Genomic DNA, 23,528 nt, shown 5'->3' with positions numbered 1-23,528 from the left:
TTGCTTCGTTCACTAATAGGTAGTAAGAAAAAGTATGCAAAGAGGAAATGGGTTTGCACAATTACCTTTCTATAGCATCAGTGTCAAAAACTAAAGATATGCAGCTGAATGTCATTATGCAATTTGCAGCAGATATATTTGTGCAATGCTCTGATGTCCACATTATGCCAACAGTATCATTATACTTGGATACGCACAAGTAAAAAAATAATATAATCCCTTCTCTAGCAGGGTCAAAGCCTAAAGGCAGACAAAAGGGAATACTGTAGATTACTTTTCTCACCTTCCTACTGGGAAAGCCCATATCCTAGATATACCCAATTACAGTGGCAAAGAAAAATTAGAATCTATCAACTACTTAACAGCTTGTTAGCACAGAAGGTCTAGGTATTTATGAAAAGCATTAGAAACTCCTTAAAATTATAAATCTTCAGAAAGATTTAGGGTTTTCTAACTTTAAAAAATTGAAAGGCTTCTTCAGTTCAGTAATGGCCTTTAGTGTATGCAAAAGCATTAAGACAAAACTGAATCGAAGTAAACTGCTTATGTAATTTTAGTATTAGTTTCTAGTGGTATCTTAGTGTACCTTATATCCAAGCCTTGACCCAAATCAGACATACTTGTACAGCAATATAAAAGAAACACACAGAATGTGACAACAATGGAGAACGCTTACTGGCCTTTCCCTGGTGTTCAGTGTTCTTAATGGGAAGATGAAATAACTGTTCATCCTATCACTGATAGACCCTGCTGCACAAGCGCACAACAATTTTCTGAGATTGTGCATCCTACCCTTCTAGCATTTATTAGATTCTTGTGTTACAAACCAGTGACTGCAGGTCTGCCTCACCCTCAAACTATATTAATCTTAATAGTTATTTAAGCACTGTGGTAACTCCAAATACACATGTTCTGCGCAGCCCGGAGATAGGAATGAAATAAAACACATTCACTCTCTTTCTTGCTTTCTTTAAAACACACTTTACAAGAATGCTGGTGTTACAGTATCAACTAAATGGTGCAGACACATATGTCTTTACCAAAACCAGAAAAAAAATCCAAAACACACAGATGTAGGAATGAAATGCAGGGTGTTAGCAGAAGAGAAAAAATAAAAAAGAAAAAAAAAATGCAGATGTATTCAGCAAATGAGGACTACAGAAGAAAAGGAGGCTAACCACAGTAGGAAGTTATGTTTGCATATGTATTAACAATTCTGTGACTAGTTAAAGCTCAATTATGTGTTAGCCCTGGCAATTGTACAAGCAAAATAAAGTAGGACTATATGTATGTACATATATGTCATCCATATATGCTCCTCAGATGCTACAGTTTACCATCCAAAATTTCTTAACATTATTACTTTAATATAGAAACAGAAAATGTACTTTAGGTCCTTCATTCAGTCCATTTTCTAAATATTCACTCACATTTCAGTCAGCTATAGCTAGAACTTAAGTGGGGCTAACTAGGTTCTGGGATGCACTCTCAAAATACAACAAAATCATTTGCGACACGGAGAAAAGGAGCATTTTACAAGCTGTTATATACACTTTTCTAAGCCTTTTGCAGAATCCATGACCATATCCATCTTTGCCAACTCAGAATACGGTCTGTTTCATCTACTGCTTGTCAAATACTAACAGGGAAGGGGTTGTGCTGTCTGAAATATTATATCTAGGTGTAGAATCTGCAAAATGGTAAGTGGCAGCTTCATAGAAGATTCTGCCAAAGGCTTCACTAGTAGCCCATCACTTTTAGGCAGCCTAGTGGGCATATGTTGTTGAGGATCCCACTTACAGCTGGATCATTAGACCAGGCACCAATCACACGGTTATTCTCCGGAGGCAACATCACAGCAATTAAAGAGAAAGAAAAACATTATAAAATAATGGAAAAAGTGGGTTGGAACAGAGCAAGGGCTTCCACATCAGTCAAGTGCAGATAACACATCAGGAGCAAGAGGAAAAGCTATAGCTGGGGAGGACTATATAAAAAGCAACACCACCTGTATTTGGAAAGAACACCAATATCTACAATAAAGATTTACAAGTGAGAATGTGTGAAATAAAGCAGATCCTACTAGAGAAAGGTATGCAAACTAAATGAGCCTATACATATTCACAGGGGAGAAAAGGAAGAAAAAAACAATGGCAACAGGCACATGATTTGAATGTGGAAGGGGATTCATTACAGCTTCTTCCTACATCTGCACAAATAGGATTTTGGCCAAATTTTTACCTCTGTCAGCAAAGTGACAAGGATGACATGGAGTGAATTCATCACACTTCTACTACGGCTGGTCAGAATTTGTTCCTCAGAGGTAATACAAAATACGGCAAAATTCCAAATGGAGGGAATTGACACGTGGAAACCAAAAGTAAATAACATGGGACATGGCTCAAGTTGACACAGTGCCAATCTTATTTAAAATTCCTTAAAAGCTTGATAAGGTAAAAAGGAATAATGTGTCTTGGGACAGACTGGAATGTAAATAAACAAATAAAGCATTACAGGAATAAAAAAGGAATTTAGTTAGAATTCCAGTACAATATATCAATCAAAGAGTAGTGAGCACATGGAGAGAGCTGCCAAGTGAAATCAAAGTAAACGATATAGATGAACTTATAAGATACTCGGACATTTTTATGGTGAGAGAGAAAGAGAAAAGGAGATTGAAGGATACAGTAGATACAAATCAGGCAGGAGGGGATGTAATAAACTTGAAGAAGCAGCTTATTGTTTCAGATGTACTTTTCCGGTTCAGAAATTTCTTTTGTCCATAATAGTAATGGAATGAAACTAACTCCTTGTTTGTTAAGTATCTGCTAAGCACCAAAATCATTGCTCCAGAAGTTACAATACATGGCTGCAGGCAGAAAACTCTAACAATTTCCATTTCTTTCTGGCCACAAAAACTTACTGTGTTTATTGACCAATACCATAATATATATCATTAAGAACAGAACTCATAAAATTCATATCCAAAAGAAATGGTTTCATCTCATCTGGCTTGCAAAGAAATACTCAAACAAGCTGGAGATATTTTTCAGTATTGACAGGACTAGTCTCATATATTCCGATCGAGTACTACAAGAAAACAGCACAGGCATATACCAGCAAGTATGTCATGGCAAAGACCTTGACATAATTCCTACTTGTATCAGTTTTAATTAAGTAAAAGGACAGAATGGACACAAACCTGCAAAAAGAGAAAGAAGTCAAAATTACTTGCTTTAAGCAGAACAAGTCAACATTTATCTCACGGCGGCCTTTTAACCATGATGGCATAGAAAAAATTGAAGCTGTTCTGTTGTTTGCCTGTTTAAAGTACAGGTACACACTATAAAATTTGACATACCTTTGATTCTTGCACCTCTTTCTCTTCACTCTTTTGCTCTACCTTTCCTGAACAACTTCACAGAACTCAGAATATTGCTAACCACACCATCCTAAGGATCAACAGTGCTTCATGCAGTCTAATAGCTGGCCTGACATACACACATGGGATTCTCCAATGGCTCATAAGTCATTTGAAACCAAAAGCAAAGAAGGTCCCCATTGCTCTACTGTGGTGGTGATGTACCTCTCAGAAGAAATGTAGGTTATACAGAACACCAACACTTGCATCTCTTCTACCTGCACAGTATGTACTACATAGATCTTCCTGCAACACATAAGATTTCTTACATATCTGCTGTGATTGTTTTAGCAATGGTTGACAGCTTGTAACAAAGTTCAGAAGAAGGTGAAATATAAAGACTCTGCAGTTTTCTGATCCACTCTGACAGTTGAGGCATTTATCATCTGCACACAAAGCCTAAACTTGCTTCTTGTTCCTGTTGGAAACATATTAAAGAAAACAAATGACTTAGCACAATAAGGGATACACATCTTTCTTGTTGTTAATATTTTTTTTTATTACTAGCAGATAACTTTCATTTTTCTTATATATTAAATTATTGACCCAAAAAGCTATCCTTAACGTCAGAATTTTGCTTTAGCTAAGCAGGGAAATTAATAGTCATGTACAGACAAATTTTTGTTATGTAAAAAACCATACAGTCCTATTTCCCTGAACTCTGGAGAGATCAGATCAAAGAAGTCTTTATTTATAAACCAATAAACCCAGAAATTCTTTATTTTATCATCTGACTGAAAGCCATTTCCTTGAGGCTCTTCTTAGAGTGACAAACTATCTGGTCTGCAACTGAAGATTCCTTTCTTATCTCTCCTTGTGCCTTTCTCGTGCTTCTTTTTCTCCTCCCACATTTACAGCCAACCTCTTACTATCCAGAAAAGCACAAGACAAACAGTTCTTGATTCCTAAGGGTATACATGTGCACTTCTTTTTCAGGACAGTGACATATTTCCAAGTTCTATTTTGATACCCCTCAATCTTTCCTTATTTTTCATTCAGTGGCAGTATTTTCAATTGACAGAATTGCAAAACTCTCCTGATTTGAAGTGAGCTGTTTTCCAGACATTCCACAGCTGTAACAATCTGTCCTTGCCTCACATGTCTGCAGGAATTAAGTTGTTCAACAATAAAAAAATACAAAACCCAAATATTGTTAGGCTGGCAAAATGAAGAATAAGACTTACACTGATTTTATTCTCAATCCCCTTTGCTCCAAGGTGGTTCTCACTACAGCATTAAGCCTGACAGCCCTAAATCTGAGAGCTTCTGTTCATCCTAAAATACCAGGAACATGAATTTAACTTACTGCTCTGTCTTGCCCATAGGCATCAGGTATGATCTGGAGAAATCACTGTCAGCCAAAAGCAGAGTACTCAGACTTCAGAACTATCCAAATATCTGCTCTTCATCCTTTAGACTGTGAAACAAAAGTGTCCATCGTGCAGACGGCTAATGGGAGATTACTAGCAACAGTCACCAGGCTGGGACTTCCAAATGTATGCGGTTTTTGTAAAATGGACTGATTTCCCAAAGCTAGAACAAAGCATGCCTTCCCCAGGGCTCCAACACTGCCGCCACTTCTGCAGTGACAATCACCAGTAAAACATCCCGTGGTAAACCTATAGGGAATACTTTTTACCTCATAATGTTGCTCTCCCAATCCCCTCACATAAGAAGACTTGAAGCATAACCATGCTATGACATAACAGGGGAAGGACCATCCTCTGTGTACCTGCCGCTTTAACTTCCTGTCTAAATGATATCCCACTGATCATTAATGAAAACAAAATATTAACTTAAATGAGTCTTTAGTTTGATTTAGGTTTGTCTGGTATTAATCACATTTTGTGTACTACCCTAAGTGAACTGGAGATGAAAAAAAAAACCAAACTCCCAAATGATTCTTACCACACCCTGGGTAACACTTTCTATATAACTTGTAAAAAAACTACATAGATAATCAATAGTGTAATTACGTCACAACACAAAGAGGCGGCGTTCAAAAGGGCTGTTCCCGCCATACTCAGAGCAAAGCACTGAAATTCATGAAGATTTGGTTATATTCTTACATTCTAGCAATATCTTCACAAGAAGACACTTATTCTCTGTGTGCTCTGAAGGATACTGATAGAGTCAGGCAGAAAACATTGGGTTATTCAAGTGAAAAATCAGATTACACCTTGAGTACAAAAATCTAAGCTTTTAATAGCCGGTCTTACTCACCGCAGCTCACATGCTTCTAATGACCATTTCTCAGACACAGGTATACATATCTGGTGAAGTACATCCAGGATTGCATCCTACACACAGTGATGGACACAATTAACTTCACTAATGAGACCCTCTCAATTGAACGACCTACCTATGTGAGTATTAGATCGACACTCACTCCATTGTATTGTGCTTCAGCATCTCATCAGTACCAAGGAGGCTCTTGAAAGAGCAATCATGTGGGGCTGACCTCTGCATGGAGAACCAGTACGACTGCTTGTTGTATACTCAGCTTGCATATGGACTACTTTTAATTTTTGAAACTTTGCATTTTAGATGGGGTCACTTCTTCTTTACCTATTCGTCTTCATTCCCTCCATAACATGGTAAATTAATTAAAAAACAAACAAAACCATCGAACAGCAATTTGAAAACAGACTCCTATTCATTAAGTGTCTGGTAACAATACACGGGTTGTTAGGGGTTCTTCATCACTTACTGATTAATTTCTGCAGGCACCCCAGGAATTACAGAATTGTGTTTAAGGACAAACAGTAAATAATACTGGTATGTGAAGCGGGCTAGTGACTTCATACCAGATGCAAATATTGCATGATGCTATGTCAGTTCCCTGATCTGAAAAGCATAATTCTCACTGCCTCACACACAAAAAGACGTTCACTTTTTTGGGCTTCATTACCCAGAAATACTTTCTTACAGCTATTTTTGCAAGCTGTCACTGGGCAACTGCAAGAAGGTGAGCAAAAAGTTTCCCCCTTTCCATACAGCTGTGTAAATGCTGCTCACAATAATTTGCTCTCAGAAATGCAAGGCTTATTTATTCCTGGATGCCCAACCCCAGAATTCTGAAGAGCGAGCAGGTAGGCCCAGATCCTACCTACCCTCTGCATTAGCACACAGAATAGGGAAATTAATTTGGAATCATACCACACGTGTACTTCATTCATCCACTTGTACCCGCAGCAGCACTAAAGGCTTGATCTCTCTAGTTTTACCAGTTTGTGCTCTTAATGTTCACTATTAGAATAAACATTACTGCTAGCCAAGTCATTTTCTAGAGTCTCCCATGAACACAAGCATCACAGGGCGAAAGGAAATCAGTGTTTTTCATTTAGGAGAATCTTTCCACCCCACCTTTCACTTCACCTGAAAGAGACTAACAACAAATATGAAGTTAGCCAAGCAATTTCACTGTCAGTGGTAGAAGTAGATGCAATAAAAAGGGGGAAGGAAGAGGGTAGGTAAAGGAGAATAGACAAAAGAATGCAAAAGTCTCCATTTTAAAGCCTGTCCCAGGTCATGTAAAACTGGCAGTGCATTTGGTTAATCCCTCTAGTGCTTCAGTGGAAAAATCACAGCAGGCAGCTGGATACAACATCCAAGGCTGCCCTTCCTTGTGTTTTTTCCATTTCTGGCAGCATACTGTCATATATGCAGCATCTGTCCATTTCCACAGACCATGGCTGTACATTCAATTGAACAGTTAAAGGAAAAAGCAAAGGTTCAAAGGGCAATGAATAGCCAGGGCTCTTGGAATTCTGCAGGTGTGGGACTCCCAGTCCTGGTTAGCTAACCTTGCTTCAGAAATCACTGCAATTACTTGCAGAGTTTTGGTATCTGCCAACTTCCGCTTGACTGGCATCCAAATTTCAAAAGCTTGACAGTCTCTGACCTTGCATTTTAAATATGGAAGAGGAAAAGAGGGGCAATCATCACCCAGGAAAAAGCATTCCTATTAAAACAGAAGTACCAGTAATGTAGACCCACAATGCAGTCTTCAGGATGTATTTGTATGAATAAAGCACAATATCCATTTTCTATGGTTGCTATGTTTTTTCTCTAAGAAATATCTAAGCATTACAGGTGTCAGCTCAGTTAGAAACCTCTTTTTTCATATGATGGAGCTCTGAGGCACTTAAAGATATAACTCAGTATCTTTTAGGGAAATCATAACAAGGGAAACTGTACAGATTGATAGCTCTTGTCCACTACTATGTGGACTCTATATTACTGCTATGTTTTAAAATATTTTTGGTTGTATCTGGTGGCTTCTACTAAAAGTATATTTCAACTTGGTACAGTTAAGATACTTACAAATATAAAACAAATCACTGCGCTGAAGAGCTCCCAATCTCAACAACTAAATGGACAAAAAGTAGAACTGGAAGTAGGATTATCCCACTTTACACAGAAAGAATGAAAGCCCTAACTCTATGGCCATTTCTACTCTAGGTTATTAAAAAAAAAATAAAAATCACAGAAACAAGATCAGGACTAGGCACAAGCATTTCACCTCTAACTAGCCCCAGATGTGATACAGAAGTTACACTGTTTGTGAAAGGACAAGTAAAGTTTGATCTAACGTAAAGATTTGCCTCAGCACCACTTACGAAGCATGAGTGCCTTCCATGTCCTCTTTCACACACTTGAGCACACAGTCATAAGATTCCCCCAATGCTTGTGCTTGTACTTCATATTTCTCAGAGTCACCGAAACGAGAAGTATTCTGATGATCCTGAAGCAAGTTTATCTCAAGAAAGTTGTGCTACAGATCCATTAAAGGAGGAAAAAAACAGCATGTCACAAAAGCATGGACAACATTGTACTGTGTTTTGGTGTTTGTACAATAAAGGAAAGAAGCCCCAGGATGTCTTTTATACTGTAAACATGTCTCTGGAGTTATTCATGTTGACTAATATATAAGTATATTTGACAGGAAAATAAAAACAATTAAAAAAACATACTTCAAGTTTTGAAGTGCTTATTATAAATATTCATCAGGTTGGTCAAGTGTTTGCATAAATGATGAAATCAACTTAGACCGAAAGAAAAGTGTTTTAACAGCCTCTTGGTCAGCTGCAATATTCACAGCCAACAGAGGCATAAACCAAACCGGCTCAGCAGAGAAAACACATTCTGCTCTTTCTGTCCAAAGCTGTTGGGTGAACATGTTTCTAAAAACTTAAGACTTTAATCATTATCGTAAGTTAGAAGAAAAACAAATAATACTTTTATTTACACAACATTTATCTGCCAATGGCATTTTAGGAGTTTCCTACAAAATAACACACAGATTAAAGAGACAAAAATTGCACATGATTAAAAACAGAAAGCCCCTTTAAAACATTCAATCACTGTGCAATGCTGAGGGAATCAAAAAGGTTTTAAAACCTCTTAAATTCCACGGTTTTTCTTAGATTAAAAAAACAGGACTCCAAAACCTAAGATGCAACTGCTGCCCATCATGCTTCTAAGCTGACTTAACACCAAGACACCTTTTCATCCTGCTGGCACTAACACTTGAAAATGACAAAGAAACAACTAGAAATTCCCACCCACTGCAAGCTGAGAAATGTGGCTCTTCACTACCCAGGGCGCTGCCAAGTCTAATGCAGTGGACCTACTTTCTTGGTTAATACTGATCCTGCCTTCTAACTGACAATGAAGCAGTTTGTAAGAAACTAGGTTGTACTGTACTTCACTATGGTTGCTTCTTCAGAGACAATGTTAACCATAGGACCACAGAACAGTCTGGCTTAGAAAGGACCTTCAAAGGCCATCTGGTCCAACCCCCTTGCAAGTAGCAGGGACATCTGCAACTTGATCAGGCCCGTCCGGCCTGGCCTAGAATGTCTCCAGGGATGGGGCATCTACCACCTCTCTGGGCAACCTGTGCCAGTGTTTTACCACTCTCATTGTGAAAAAATAAGTTTTTGTCACAGGTTTCATCCAGGATGCCAATATCTAGGCTTCCCTGCTTCACTTGGAAGCACATCCCTTAATTTTTTGGTCAGTTCCCTTTACAATCGACTGCAGAAGAATTCTGACAATAGGCTGTTAAAGTTGTATTCTGGAGCTTCCTTTTATCTGCACAATCAACAGAATTTTTAATTAAATGACATGTACAAAATCAGTGCTTTCATTTACATACACTGTAAAGAGTAGGACTGCAGAAATGCAACAGAATTTGACCGAAATCCTTAGTGGTTAAGAAGCAACAGAAGAGAAGAACATAGAAATCACGATCTATCAGCAAGCTAACAGTTAAGAGTAAAAACAATTACTCCTTTCACTTGTAAAATTATGTCATTAAAAGTTTCATAAAATTACTTCTATGTAATTTCTTTAATTTTCAAGTAAGATCCACACTATTGATACGTTTGGAAAAAAATCTAGGATAATCCAACATCTAGCAAAATGAACAAATCCTTCTTCATGTAAAAATGTTTTGCTTGTAGTGTACATGAAATTACAATCCACTACACAAGTAAACACTTGGGAAAACTTTCAAGTATTTTCAACAAACATAACCAACTTGAAGACAACCTTCACTATGCTTTTTTAAGAAAAATCTGTCATGATCACTGTTCTTTAAGGATTCACTGTGTCTCCATCTTGGAATATTTTCATTTCTGCATCAGCACTGGGGTCCTTTGAGGTATCCATCTAGTGGGCATTTTTCATCGGGTAGAAGGGAACTCAACCCTTTGCCTGAAACCTCAAGGTTTGTTATTAAAAAAAAAAAAAAAAAAAAAAAAGATATAAAGGGTCACTCTAACTCCACACTTCAAGAGTGATAACAGCCCATGGATTAGCTGATATATTAGCTGTAGGTAGAAAACTAATATTTTACTTGGACATAACCCTGGATAGTTTCCTTGAATAATCCAAGGCCTGCAGAGTGCTATCTTCCCTACATTCTTAAAGCAACTTAGTTTAACTATTGAAAGTAAAACAAATCTCTCACTTAAGTCCAAGCAAAATGTGCACAGACACACTTATCTCATAAACTGGAAAATTCTTTCTACATATGGTGCTTTTTGCCTGTCTTCATTGGGATTTCAATCTACAAACATTGCACCACTAGAAAAGACAGAAGTTTTGAAACTAAATTGCAAGTAATTTTTCTGAAGTTAAAAAAAAAAATAAATTATTTCAACCAAAACTGAGGTTGAAAACGAAACATGGTAACTTTTACAGTACTTACTGATTCCCACCAAGACCTCTGTGCAGTCAAGAAAATGTGTTCTAAATATCTATTAAAAACAAACAAACCAACCAACAAAAATAAACCAAACAGGAAAAACAAATAAGGATAGGAAGAGCAAGATGGAGGCAAAGTATTTGGGATAGCAGAGCTACCTTATCGAAAACAGGGAATGAACTATGAACAGCTATTCTGTACTGAAAATGTATTCATTTAAAAGTCTCTGGGATGAAAGAGGAGCAAATCCTGCACACCTTGCAAAAAATCACAGATCATCTAGTCCAACCCACCTGCTAAAGCAGGTTCACCTAGAGTAGATCACACAGGAATGTGTCCAGGTGGGGTTTGAAAGTCCCCAGAGAAGGGGACTCCACAACTTCTGTGGGCAGCCTGTTCCAGTGCTCTGGCACCCTCAAGGTAAAGAAGTTTCTCCTCATATTCAGATGGAACCTCCTGTGCTTCAGTCTGTGCCCGTTGCCCCTCATCCTATCGTTGGGCACCACTGAAAGGAGTCTGGTCCCGTCCTCTTGACACCCACCCGAGATATTTATAAACATTTATGAGATCCCCTCTTGGACTTCTCCAGGCTGAACAGACCCAGCTCTCTCTGTCTCTCCTCATAAGAAAGATGCTCCAGACTCCTAATCGTCTTTGTAGCCTGCCGCTGGACTCCCTGCAGTAATTCCCTGTCCGTATTAATCTGGGGAGCCCAGAACTGGATGCAGTACTCCAGATGCAGCCTCAGCAGGGCAGAGTAGAGCAGGAAGATAACTTCTCTGGACCTCCTGGTCAAGGGAGGGTCAAATGCAGAACAAGTTCTCAGTCCAAACATTTCCATCAGGTTGCTGTGACAGTGCTGTACTCCATAAGTCTCCCAGCAAAGCCAGGGCATCTGACTACTTCCTAATCAGCCCTTTGACAGAAGCCTACTGCAGGAATTGGCATTTCCCTCCTCACTAAAGGGACAGACAGGTTATTACTGTAAGTAATCAAAATATAAAAAAGACACAAAATACATTTTCTCCCTCTTTCTGCCTCTAGGGCATACTTCATGAAAGAACCGTGACTGGATTTAAAACCAGGATACTTCATCCGCTAGACAATGACATCACCTGTAGACCAATTTTTAGAACTGTCAGCTGCATACATGCCATTAAGAATATGCTCTTTTTTCACTACTGTAGGCTTTAAAAGGTAATGAGCCTACTTGTACATAGGCTACTTTTTGATAAAGAACTTTGAAATAAACATGTATATTGTGTGCGGTAAATTACATGCATGTACACATAATCTGTTTGGAGGACATTTAGGGGTATAAAAGCCCAAAAAAAGGCTGAAGGCAGTGGGAAAGGATTTCAGTCCTAGAATACAATCCACACATCATTCAAGTGAATGGAAATCTTCACTTTGGTTTGAAGAGAGTTTACATTCTACCCCAAAGGAGCCATAGGTCTCAATTTTTAAGTACAACATTTGGAAAACTTCTCAAGAAAGTCTACTGTAGAAACTACAGCTGGCCACTTTCAGCTCATCTTCTATTCCAAGACCTGTTTCAGACACAAGTCTGTATTAGTACATATTAGTACATATATTACATATACGTAATATATACTTACATGAGCAATTTTTATCCATTTAAATTTTGACTGCAATACTTTTTACAATGAACAGTGCCAACAATGAACAACAGTGCCAACAATGAACAACGCCCACAGCAAGCATGCATTCATGTATTTGTTTCACTAGGATCTGCATTAGGTACTTGTAACTGGTGAAATGCTGGCCCAGGTTGCCCAGAGAGGTGGTAGATGACCCATCCCTGGAGACATTCAAGGCCAGGCCGGACGGGGCTCTGAGCAACCTGATCTGGTTGCAGACGTCCCTGCTACTTGCAAGGGGGTTAGACTAGATGACCTTTAAAGATGCTTTCCAACCCAAACCATTCTACGATTCTATGAATTACTGGGGTATTGCACTGTATAATTGCATATTTTAACGAATATTCTTAATAATGTAATTGCAGGAATCTACTAACTTTATAATCAGTTGGTAAATTCATAAATGCACATGTGTAGGTATCTGCCTGTGCACAACCACATATGTACAGGTTCCAGATTTTGGAAATGAGGCCTATAAATCATGCCCTCTAAATGGTAATCCAATAACAGCCAAACAGTCACAGATAATTACAAATGATTCCCTGTTTCTAACCTGCTCCTGTAATCTACAGTACTACACATAGCACAATTGAATCTGAAAGGTTCTGGCACACTGAATTACAAGACTCCATCAGAACATGACACAAAATAAGACAGACGATTGGTATCATAAGAAGTGACGGACATTGCAGCTAACTTGCTCTGCATTCCTTAACACTGGCATACATGAATTTACACCAGCATAAAAGCTATTGCAAAACACACATCAGGCCCTTTCTCCATAAGCAAGTGAAAACAGTTAATCTACTCACTGAATGAGGAGGAAATACTATAAAGCCAAGGAGTGAACAGAAATCAGGATGCCCCAAAGCCTTCCTGCAGTCCGAGCAAAGAAACTGGTATGGGGAAATTTGCCTTCCACAACCAACCTTTTCCACTCTCTCCGGATTTGAATGAGGAACCTTAAACAAAACCTAATAGTGCTCTGCTTTTTAAAAGAGGGTGTTGGACTGAAATGCTTAACAATAAAGACCAGCTCACATTTTAAATCAGCAGTTGTGCCCACTTAAGAGGCAGCAAAAGGGCACTGTGGTTTTCTTTTAAAGATTAAAAAAAAAAAAAAAGGAGAGAAGCAGAAAAAAGAAATATATCCCCTTATTTCCTTCAAACTGCTAGTACTTCAGGAGCTTCCTAAGCACTGGACTGTTCTATTAAAATTGTCTCTTGGTAGCATTACTGTGTTGACAAAAGTACTGCTCACTGCAGTGATTAAAAAGTTACTCTTTTTCTTAGGAAAGCCTCGAATTGTTTTGTCTGCTCCCCTAGCAGTAGCAAGTGAGCAGAGGGCATGTTTTTAAAAAATAAATTAAGGAAAATAAAAAGCTTAGCACAATGGAATTGAATCCCTGTCTTCCCCCAGTAAATATATCTAATATCACATGCCTATTCAGAGTGGGAAGAAGGGATTTCCCCTCAGTAACCTCTGTGAGAGCGAGAGAGGAGAGAATGCAATTGTTCCCCATCTCATTGTGTGCTTTATTAAGCTGTGATGCCAGCCACATGCTGATTATCTCTCGTGTTACATAAAGTGCTCTCCTGCGGTGCCAATCGCCTGCCGTGTTGTCCGTATCCTCTTACATAAAGTGTTATCCTGTACTGCCATGGGCTGTGCCAAAGCGCTGTTCTGTTCTTTCCTACCGTGCTCCCCGTCTTCAGAGCTCAAATGCCCTTTGTTCCCATGCCTGCTTCTGCCCACATCTTAAAAGCCACCTAATGATCAAAACAAAACAAGAATACTTCTTAATAAACAGTGACTTTGCAGTTACACTGTAAAACGAGAAGGAACACAAAATAATTGTTGCTCGAGGATCCTGGAGGATGTGAGAAAGTTGTGTGAAAAGACGCTATTAAAGACAGAGTTGCCGCATGGTCTTTTGCAACTCAGACATGGCACCTCCACATTTCTATCATTTAAGGGTTGTTCCGCAGGGAGCATTTTATCTGTCTTGACATTTTTTGAGGGCAGTCCCGAGAGCAACTGTGCTGCTTCAGATGAAAGCGCCCTTGGAGTAAAACACACTCAGAAAGGCTGTCTCTCATGATGTATTGCAATAACACATTGTCAAAGGGCTCTGCTGCTCCAGCGATCTGTAAACACGCTGTATGATCCAAACGGCGCAAAAGTGATGATGTGTGACTGGAAAGATGGCAGCAGTATAGGAGGAGCAGATCTAGAAGCAGAGTTCACCTGACCATAGGCTGACAGCCAGTTCACGCAGTATCGTGTAATAGAAACCGTTCTTTTGGGTGGCCTAGTGGGAATGAAACTGCTAAATCAGCTGCCCTGGCACTACTGTTTCTGGCAACTAAAAACAGCAAGTCTTACAAGCACAAAGATAAAGGCTAGGCAAAGAGCTTCCCAGTTGAGGAGAGATGAAAGAGAAACTGAATTATCAAATTCTTGTGAGGCCACAGGAAACAGAATCTCATCTCCCAGGGCTCATGGCCTTTTCTGCAACAGCGCATTGCAAAGAGGGTCTCACAGCCAGCAATACTATATATTTTCCCTTGAATCATTGTATGAAGCTAAGAGGTACTTTAATATAAACCTTTCAATCTCCTTTTTTGGGTGTTTTTAAAATATTTCTCACATCTCAAATAACCCTCTCTTGCGTCTGGTAACATGTTCATCAATATATCCCCTCTACTCCACCCTGGTGAGACCCCATCTGGAATATTGTGTCCAGTTCTGGGCCCCTCAGTTCAAGAAGGACAGGGAGCTGCTGGAGAGAGTCCAGCGCAGGGCAACAAAGATGATTAAGGGAGTGGAGCATCTCCCTTATGAGGAAAGGCTGAGGGAGCTGGGTCTCCTTAGTTTGGAGAATAGGAGACTGAGGGGTGACCTTATTAATGTTTATAAATATATAAAGGGTGTCACGAGGATGGAGCCAGGCTCTTCTCAGTGGCAAACAATGATAGGACAAGGGGTAATGGGATCAAGCTGGAACACAAGAGGTTCCACTTAAATTTGAGAAAGAACTTCTTCTCAGTGAGGGTGACAGAGCACTGGAACAGGCTGCCCAGGGAGGTTGTGGAGTCTCCTTCCCTGGAGACATTCAAAACCCACCTGGGCATGTTCCTGTGCGACCTCACCTAGGTGTTCCTGCTCCAGCAGGGGGATTGGACTAGATGATCTTTTGAGGTCCCTTCCAATCCCAAACATACTGTGATACTGTGATCGTCGTGATCCATTTCAGGAGCAAAGAAATCCAAGAGCAACAAGAGAAGAAATAGTTCTGCCTGGTCAGTCTCACCTACAGAAGGGCTAAGATTAACTATAGGGATGAGACATCAACTTTGCTGAATCAAACAGCCTCACTCCCAATAGATGGGGAAGACTGGGGAAGGAAGATGTGCTATTTCTTCATTTAAATCAGTGCCTCTTGAGACTGTACTACAAGGACATCGGACAAAGTCCTGATGTCAGACCAAAAGCATGCAGATAGATTTGTATCAGTTTCCCTGTAATTCTACATCAGACCTTATAAAACAGAAAGCAAATGCCAAAAATAAAACAAAAAATACAGTCCAATGCGACCTTTCCACACTACTGGTCTTCGAAATTGCTATTAATGGATTATGTTTTTGTGAAAACATGAACAGTGTCTTGCAAAATTTGATTTAAACAGAAAGTTTACAAGAAAATAATAGCAAGGCTCTGCTTGAAAACATTCAAAAAGATTCAAAAAGCATTAAGAAAGTCCCAAACATTGTCACAAAGCCTTCAGCTTATACAGAGTAATAGCAGGGAAACAATATTATTGCCTTCCTTCAAAATTCACAGCAGAAACTTTCCATCAGTTACCGCTAGCTTTGAATTGAGACAAAATTGCTCAATTTTTTTGCTACAATGACCCTCTCCCAGAACCAAGAAAATACAAGAAATACAGTGGCTTTGAAGATAGCTTAAAAAAAAAATCTATAATAGATAGTAGCCTCATGGTGCATAAACACTATGGAAGTCATTTATTTTTTTAAAGTTAAAATAATACAATCTATGTGTCCTTTGTAGCTAAGCTTTCTACTGTAATGCTCCTTTTCTTGCACAGTACATTGTGTCATACTGTACCACACATTCTTTATCCCCTTCTATTGCATCCCTAGGGTCAAAGGTAGAAGACAGAAAAAGTTCCTGGAACAATATCCCCAATAAATTACTACTAACTATTATAATTCAACATGGGCATATAAACGGCACTTTAAAGAAAATTGAATTTGTTGAAAATTAAAGCAAACCTGGTGTTACTTTGAACAAGAGGCTCACTGATTGTTTTCAGATTTCCATTATAAAATAGGCTTTTTTGTTTTATGTGTTATATACCCTCTGAGGAAAGGAGTTGTACCTCAAAACATATGGGTGTTCAGAATCTTTATTTTTAAATACAATGCTCTATGCCCATAAAACTCTGCTTGGAAGCCAAGGAATTTATAACGAGGTACATAACAGCAAACCTGAAAGAAGGGTAAAGATGAAGAAAAAAAGAGCTTCTACTCATTAATCAAAATAAGTAAGAAGAGAGCATAGAAGGGAAAGTGACCTTAATTTGGGGGCAAATATCTGTGGTTTAATTTAGTATCGTCTTCTCGCTATCTGTATGTGTACAGGCACCGAACTACACAAGAAGACAGACTAACAAACAGACATTGATTTTGTGGAGCAGGCATATTGTTCTCAGTCTACTGCATGGTGCTCTCATTTTATTGCTGTAACATGTCACACTAAGAGTATGAAGAAGGGACTCTGCTATCTGGATTTTCAGGAATTTTTTCATGCACAGCTCTTCTTTTAAAATCCGTCCTGTTAGAACAACAAGCTTACGCATCTTATTTTAAAATAAGTGCTACATAAACTGGAATGCTGCTAAATATTTTCATATATTATAAGCCATGACTGAGTGTGCCTCACTAAGATTCAGGGTATGTCTTGGGTGTGTTTCAGCCTTGTGTATTCAACCACCAGTGAAGTGTGCTTATAATCCACTAATGCACACCAGAGAGAAGCTTTTTACTGCTGGGGGAATGGCTCATTAATTTTACATTACAAAAAAATGTAAACATTCATTTTTGGTTGGGTCTATGCAAAATATCCTTTTATTACAGAAAGTGATTTCCAGTGAGGCATAAAAGCATGGAAAAGATAAAGGTTATCATTGTTTTTTTATCTAGGTTGTCCAAAACTTTGGGGTTTATTTTATTACCTAATGGACTTATTTTCTCTCCCTCTGCCCTTAGCTGCAGAAGTTTTACTACTTTTCTATGGCTGTATTCTGCATTCATCCTTTCATTACAAGCTGAGACCAATACGCCAAAAGGGCCACAGAGTTGTAGCTTTAAAGGAAAACTTGACAAAAAGAAGCAATTAAAAATATTGTCCCTTACAAAGGATACTTCCTGCCTCCACTCCCTGCTCTACTGCCTAGCCCATTCTCACACATTAATAGTTTATTTTAACCCCTCAGGATTTCTCCCACATGCACAAACTTAGTTTGATGGAGACACGAAACCTCTACCTGCGTGACCAAGGTGAGCGCTTCTGTTATGTTTCTAAAAAGACTCACCCTGAGGGTAGCTTTGAATATTCAAAAATCCACATCCCGAATCTGATTTTTTTACATTCGCAAATCCTTCCTGCTATTTCAGATCTGTCAGTCCCCTCCTGATGATCCCTCTGGGCCTGGCAACCACCACCTTTCTTTCAGGCGAACACTTTGCTTCGAGGATACTCATCGGGCACAAAGGGACCAGTGACCAGCTGCCTGCATGCACAAGCAGCCGGTTTGCCCACCCCATCAAAGTTGCCCGGTTAAATTGCACACACAACAGTTTTATGAACAATCCTGGACTTCACAAGTTTTGGAAGTTGGGCTCTGCAACTATAAAATTATACACTTGATATATATTAGTAAGTACAGTAAATAGAGTATAATTAGAACAGAATACAATGTACTACTTTTCACTGCCTTTTTATTCTTACTTCCCCAGAGCTACAAAATGAGCTTCTAATGAGCTTTGGGTAGTCACATAAATAGAAAACCTAACGTTGTAATGCCTGATAGTGATCTAAACTACTTAGATATGTTTCGTATTATACCACAAAACAGTGGTTTGTTCATGGAATGGAACAAAATTTCATGTGTTACTCATACTTTGGCCCTAGGCACGCATGTGTTGAAACCATAATCCCCAACGTATTTCAGAATATGTTTGGACAACCTAAGTTGCTCTGTGAAAATGACCCAGAAGGAAAACCCCTTATCCATTAAAAACACAAATTACTAAGACCTCAATGTTTAAGTGTAGCCTACAGCACATAAAGAAAAATTTCCAATACACTGCTTATTTTCCCAGTTAAAAAGAAAAAGGAAGAAGATGAAAAGGATGCATTCAGGAACCATATAAGAAAGCTGTAAACTAGCTGTATATGGATAAACATTATACCATGCTCTCCAAAACAAAAAAAAAATATATATCCTATGCCAAGACAGGAAATCTCACTGCTAAAATGCCTGCAAACATGACTGTACAGATATACTCTGCTTTCATATAGATGGGTTCAACCCTAAGATTTGCAACAGCCATTTTCTTTTTCTCTTGTCAGGAGAATGACATGAAAAGTCAGGGAAGAGTACTGACAATAGCAAAAAGTATTTTCGCCCGCTCTAGCAGTTCCTTACGTGTATTAGGCAGAACCTGGTATGACAAGTGTGACTCGTATTACCCTCACAACCCCCCTGCAAGGCAGACGGATCAACAGAGAGGCAGACAGACAGGTTGGTGTATAGAGATTAAGTGAACAACCAAGAGTCAAACAAGGAATCTGCAGCAGCAGAGAAATGGATCCAGATCCCCCAAGTTCTTGTCCAGCGTTTCAAATACGAGGTAATTTTCAAAAAACGATACTTCTTACCCAGGTAAGAAGTAATAAGTTTATACTACTTCTAGTTATTTATTATTTTATCTGCAGTAGCTGAAACTTCAGTCTATTACTTTTGTAGCCCTGTTAAGTTCCTATTTTATGCAGATGGACCAGAACTGAAACTTAGAAACAAAGAACAAATAGATTTGAGGAGGTTTAGACATAAAAGTCCACCTCTACATTCCTCAAAAATACGTTTTTATGCATTATCACCCTGTCCCAAACAAAACAGATCCTGATTGACATGATGTATTTGGATTAATCCTTTATGCTTTTACTGCTTCAGAATAAGCACCCTTTTTGATGTTTATATGAGCATTGCTACACACATACCCAGAAAAAAGTGTTAAAATTTGATTCAAATCTCACAGGGATAAAAAAAGGTCAACCATTTGTCATGTAAGATTTACTGTAAGGTGGTGTACTATATACTAAAAATAAGCAAAAAGTTACAGTGATTAATTCTATTGTATTTTTTCAACAGGAAAACAAAACAAAAAGTCAAAATATTCCCTTGAAATTAAAAAGATCCCTTTTGGGAAGGGCTGCACTTAGGTTTAAGTACAGCACCAATTTACATGACATTGGCTGCGAAAAGTTATTTTCAGCTGGTCTTTAGTGGAATTTATGCTAGTTTTAAGGCCTTTTGCGTAGCTAGAGGAGTGTAAGGAGCCTTGCTGTAAATGAAAATCTGTTCTTTAATGTGCACACTCCTCAAAGTAATAAAGATTTTATTATTTTAAAAGTTATGTACACCCACTGTGCAATATCAAATATGCATGTTGTAAACACAGTGGACCAAGTTGAGACATGATGTAAGCATGTGTAACTTGACTGACTTCAAAGGGACCACTTGTGAAACAGAATACTACTTAGCATGGCTATGGGCTGCAGGATCCATGCTAAGTAGTCACATTATTTTAAATAGAATTTTGTGAGCAGTATAGCGTTACGCAACATCAGAAAGCAAAGCAGAACTGGGTTGTCAGTAATCTATGGGGTCAAGTATCAAAATAATTGTTTCTGACTTCATGCAAGACACAAAAACATTTCAAGCAGACTGAAAAGAGCAGACATTGGGAGTGCTGAGTTGACATTTCAAAGCAAGAATGGCCACCATTGCTTTAAACAAGAAAAGGCTAATAGTTCATGGAAACTGGTGCTAGATAGAAGAAAAGCAATTATTGTGTAGGCAGTGCAGGTATAAAAGAGAAAAAAAGGCCAAGGAGCAGGACCCCACAGTCTTGGGAGATAGGACCAGGATCAGGAAAACAATGAGAAAGACCGGCCAGGACACTGGCAGATGCAACAAAACACGTAAAGCAGAAGACCAGGCACTAGGTGCCATTGACTTTGTGTTATTGTTTTACAGAACTCCATTCACTCTCAAACTTTTCAGCTTGCATCTACTACCCTGCCTGGCTATATTCTTACCAAAGTGTTTTTGGGAAATAAGAAATTAAGTTGTAGCTCATGACATGGCAGACTAGTTACTTTCTCTTTTTATTTTCTTAAGAAATAAAAAAAATAAGTAAGCAAATAAATAAATAAATATACTAGGGCATTAGATGATTCACAACCATGAAGACGTTTCATCACAGGTCATAAATCTGCAGACTAAGAGCTTGAAAACAAGTGGAAACTAAACTCAGCAGGGAAATCACAGGCAGGCAATGATGTTGAGAAAAAGGCAATAAAGAATGGACCCAAAAAAGATGGTCAAAGAGAAAAAGTCTTTCTGAAACAAATACATGGAAGAGAGGCTTCTGACTTTCTATGCTGATGAGACTCATTCCCAGGTGTTGCTTTTTTAGTAGTATTGGCTAATGAAAACTTCATCTGGCAGAGCTACTGCACTATTTGGGATGAAGTTGTTCTGACTTACAGGACAAATGCACACAGACTTCTTCTTGTGAAAGTTGTACAAATTACTGCACCTTTTCAAAATCCCACCAAAGTCACTGTTTTGCTCTGAAAAACTCAGGAGGCATTTTATTTTGTAAATTTAAAAGCTGCAAAAGCAGTCAAATTTCATCAAACAAGGGAGGATTTATTTCTTTCAGCAACAAGGGACATGCTGCAAGTGTTCTTTTCTCACAACATGAACAAGTGGCTGACTTACTGTTCCCTTCCTGTCAAAAGATATGGTGACAGGAATAATCCGTGACCTGGGCAAGAATGTGAAGAAGCAGCATTTGCAGCCATTTTGCAAGTAAGTCAGTTCGAAAAAATCATCTAAGATGTCTTCTCAATTTAATACCAGATAGGAATCTCAAAGTAATGTGAAAAAGAACCGCTAATAAATACCCATACAAATATAAATGTTTTTTGTTTTCTGTTTTTTTTTTTTTTTTCCAAATGCCAAACATATTCATACATGAGAACAGCCCTAAATGGTCACACTCCACTGGAATATACTCAGAGAGAGAACAAATCCCGAAAGTGTCAAATACTGATTCATTTTTAAATGGCATTTATTGGCCTCAAGAGGAATACAGCTGATGTAGTATTTGAATTTTGTCCAGAGTACAACTCTTCTTGTTTGAACACTCATTTGGTTCTCTCCATGCTTTGATGATATCCTGAAGTTTGTACAACTTGCTTACTTAACTGATATTTTTTCCCAGTCAAGGACTGGAAGAGCATACAATGTACAAAGAAGTAATGAAGCCACACTTCCAAACACTGACCCTGGGAACTCAGCAAATAAATGAAGGTAGTTTTGACATGTTCCGTGCTTTGGGAGTGTGCCAGAGAGCACCTTCCATTCAAAATGAATACATGTATTATTCATGAAAATTTGACACTGCTCAAATAACTCCCATATGAATAGTTCCCCAAAGACTAATGTAGTGATGAGTGTATTAGTAGGCCTTTCACTGCAGTAAGTAGTGATATTTAAAGCTCATCTTAAAAAACATCAGCTGTTTCTGGGAGACACTGAAGACTTTATCCAGTAACTGACCCCAAGAAAAAGGGCTGTAGCTACATGTATATACTTGGCCCTTACAAAATCAGCCAGGAAATGAATGTTCAATGCTTTTTATATTGGCATACTTACATGACAGTGGGTTTTCAGTGCTTGGCCTGTTACAGACAATACAAAGGGCCAAGCCTCAAGCTGCCACAGATCTATGATTCCAGACACCTCCTGTATCACTGTATGTTATTCAATAAATGAAATACATCCATACCCTGAAAGATGAGCACACCAAGTTCTAAAGTTATTCTGTACAGGCAGCTTTGGGGTAACCACACAGAGGAAAGTATGTGATCACAAATCAGTTGATAATTAGGAGGCTGAAACAGACCAAAACAAATTTCCTTTTAAAATCTATATAATTTTCAGCCCAGACCTGTATGACTATGTAATGAAAAAGACTGTGCTCATTTGAATCCTTGATCATAGAATACTCAAACATTATTATTAAAAGTTCAGAATGTCTTTAAATGATAAATTCTTACCTCTATGTTATCTCATATTCACCTATTTGCCAATGTATGAACATTTTTATTGTACTCTCATGCCAATACAAAAGCTTGCCTGTGTATTTAAATGTCTTTGAAATATCACAATATTGAATCCTACAAAAAGCTATAAAAAGGAAAGCTGTAAAGAGTAAGATGTTACTCTGAATTTTGTTACAAATGCAGTGTTCAATGATTTGCATGATGCTTTACCTTTTCTGCAGTCTTGCTTGAAATAAAGGTGTCAAAAGCATTCTGAGCTATTGAACAGAACGTCACTGTTTGTGGTTTTTACTTTTTAGTAGCAAGAAATGAAATAAAACCTAGCGTTACCCTATTAGGTAGAATTTGCTATGCTCTCTGTCTTGAAAGAACATACCAGGGGGTGGGGGCGAGAAATGTGATTTTTAAAGACTGACTCAAAGACAAATTTTAAATATGTCACTTTTAAAAAGCCTGACGATCGTTCTACAAGAGGAAAGCTGGGAGGGGAGGAACTTAATTCACATTACTCAACTATACAGAGCAGCCTTTGTGATCACGACCCCCGAGTTAGGGTGGGGGGTCCAGCCCACCCTGGCTCCCTGTCTCTCCTCAGCCGCTGCCCCTCACGAGGAGGTTTCAGTCACTGCCAGGCCTCAGCCTTGACATGTAGAAATTAGAAGTATAACAACAGAAAGAAGAGCAAACCAATTATTGGACCTGACAGACTACAAGAAACAACTGATGAAATCCACATATCGCACACACAGTGCCACTTTAAGAGATGAAGACATTTGTAAAATT

At 38.5% G+C, this 23,528-nt stretch overlaps 1 protein-coding gene across 8 annotated transcripts in view; it reads right to left on the bottom strand.

The window, feature by feature from the left end:
- Positions 1–23,528, bottom strand: part of SUGCT (succinyl-CoA:glutarate-CoA transferase) — a 351,481-nt gene that overhangs the window by 127,768 nt on the left and 200,185 nt on the right. Inside the window, exon 13 of one of the 8 annotated variants that reach the window (XM_071804764.1) lies at positions 14,003–14,068. The exons of the other annotated variants lie outside the window; for them this stretch is intronic. Within the exon in view, the coding sequence (XP_071660865.1) occupies positions 14,018–14,068 (51 nt within the window). The 3' untranslated portion in view covers positions 14,003–14,017. Of the gene's footprint in view, positions 1–14,002; positions 14,069–23,528 lie in introns of those variants that run through there. 8 annotated transcript variants of the gene reach the window in all.

The sequence above is a fragment of the Patagioenas fasciata genome, chromosome 2, assembly GCF_037038585.1.
Source record: "Patagioenas fasciata isolate bPatFas1 chromosome 2, bPatFas1.hap1, whole genome shotgun sequence".
NCBI classification, from domain to species: Eukaryota; Metazoa; Chordata; class Aves; order Columbiformes; family Columbidae; genus Patagioenas; species Patagioenas fasciata.
Note: the sequence above shows the minus strand (reverse complement) of the source record. Positions and strands in the feature narration are given on the sequence as shown.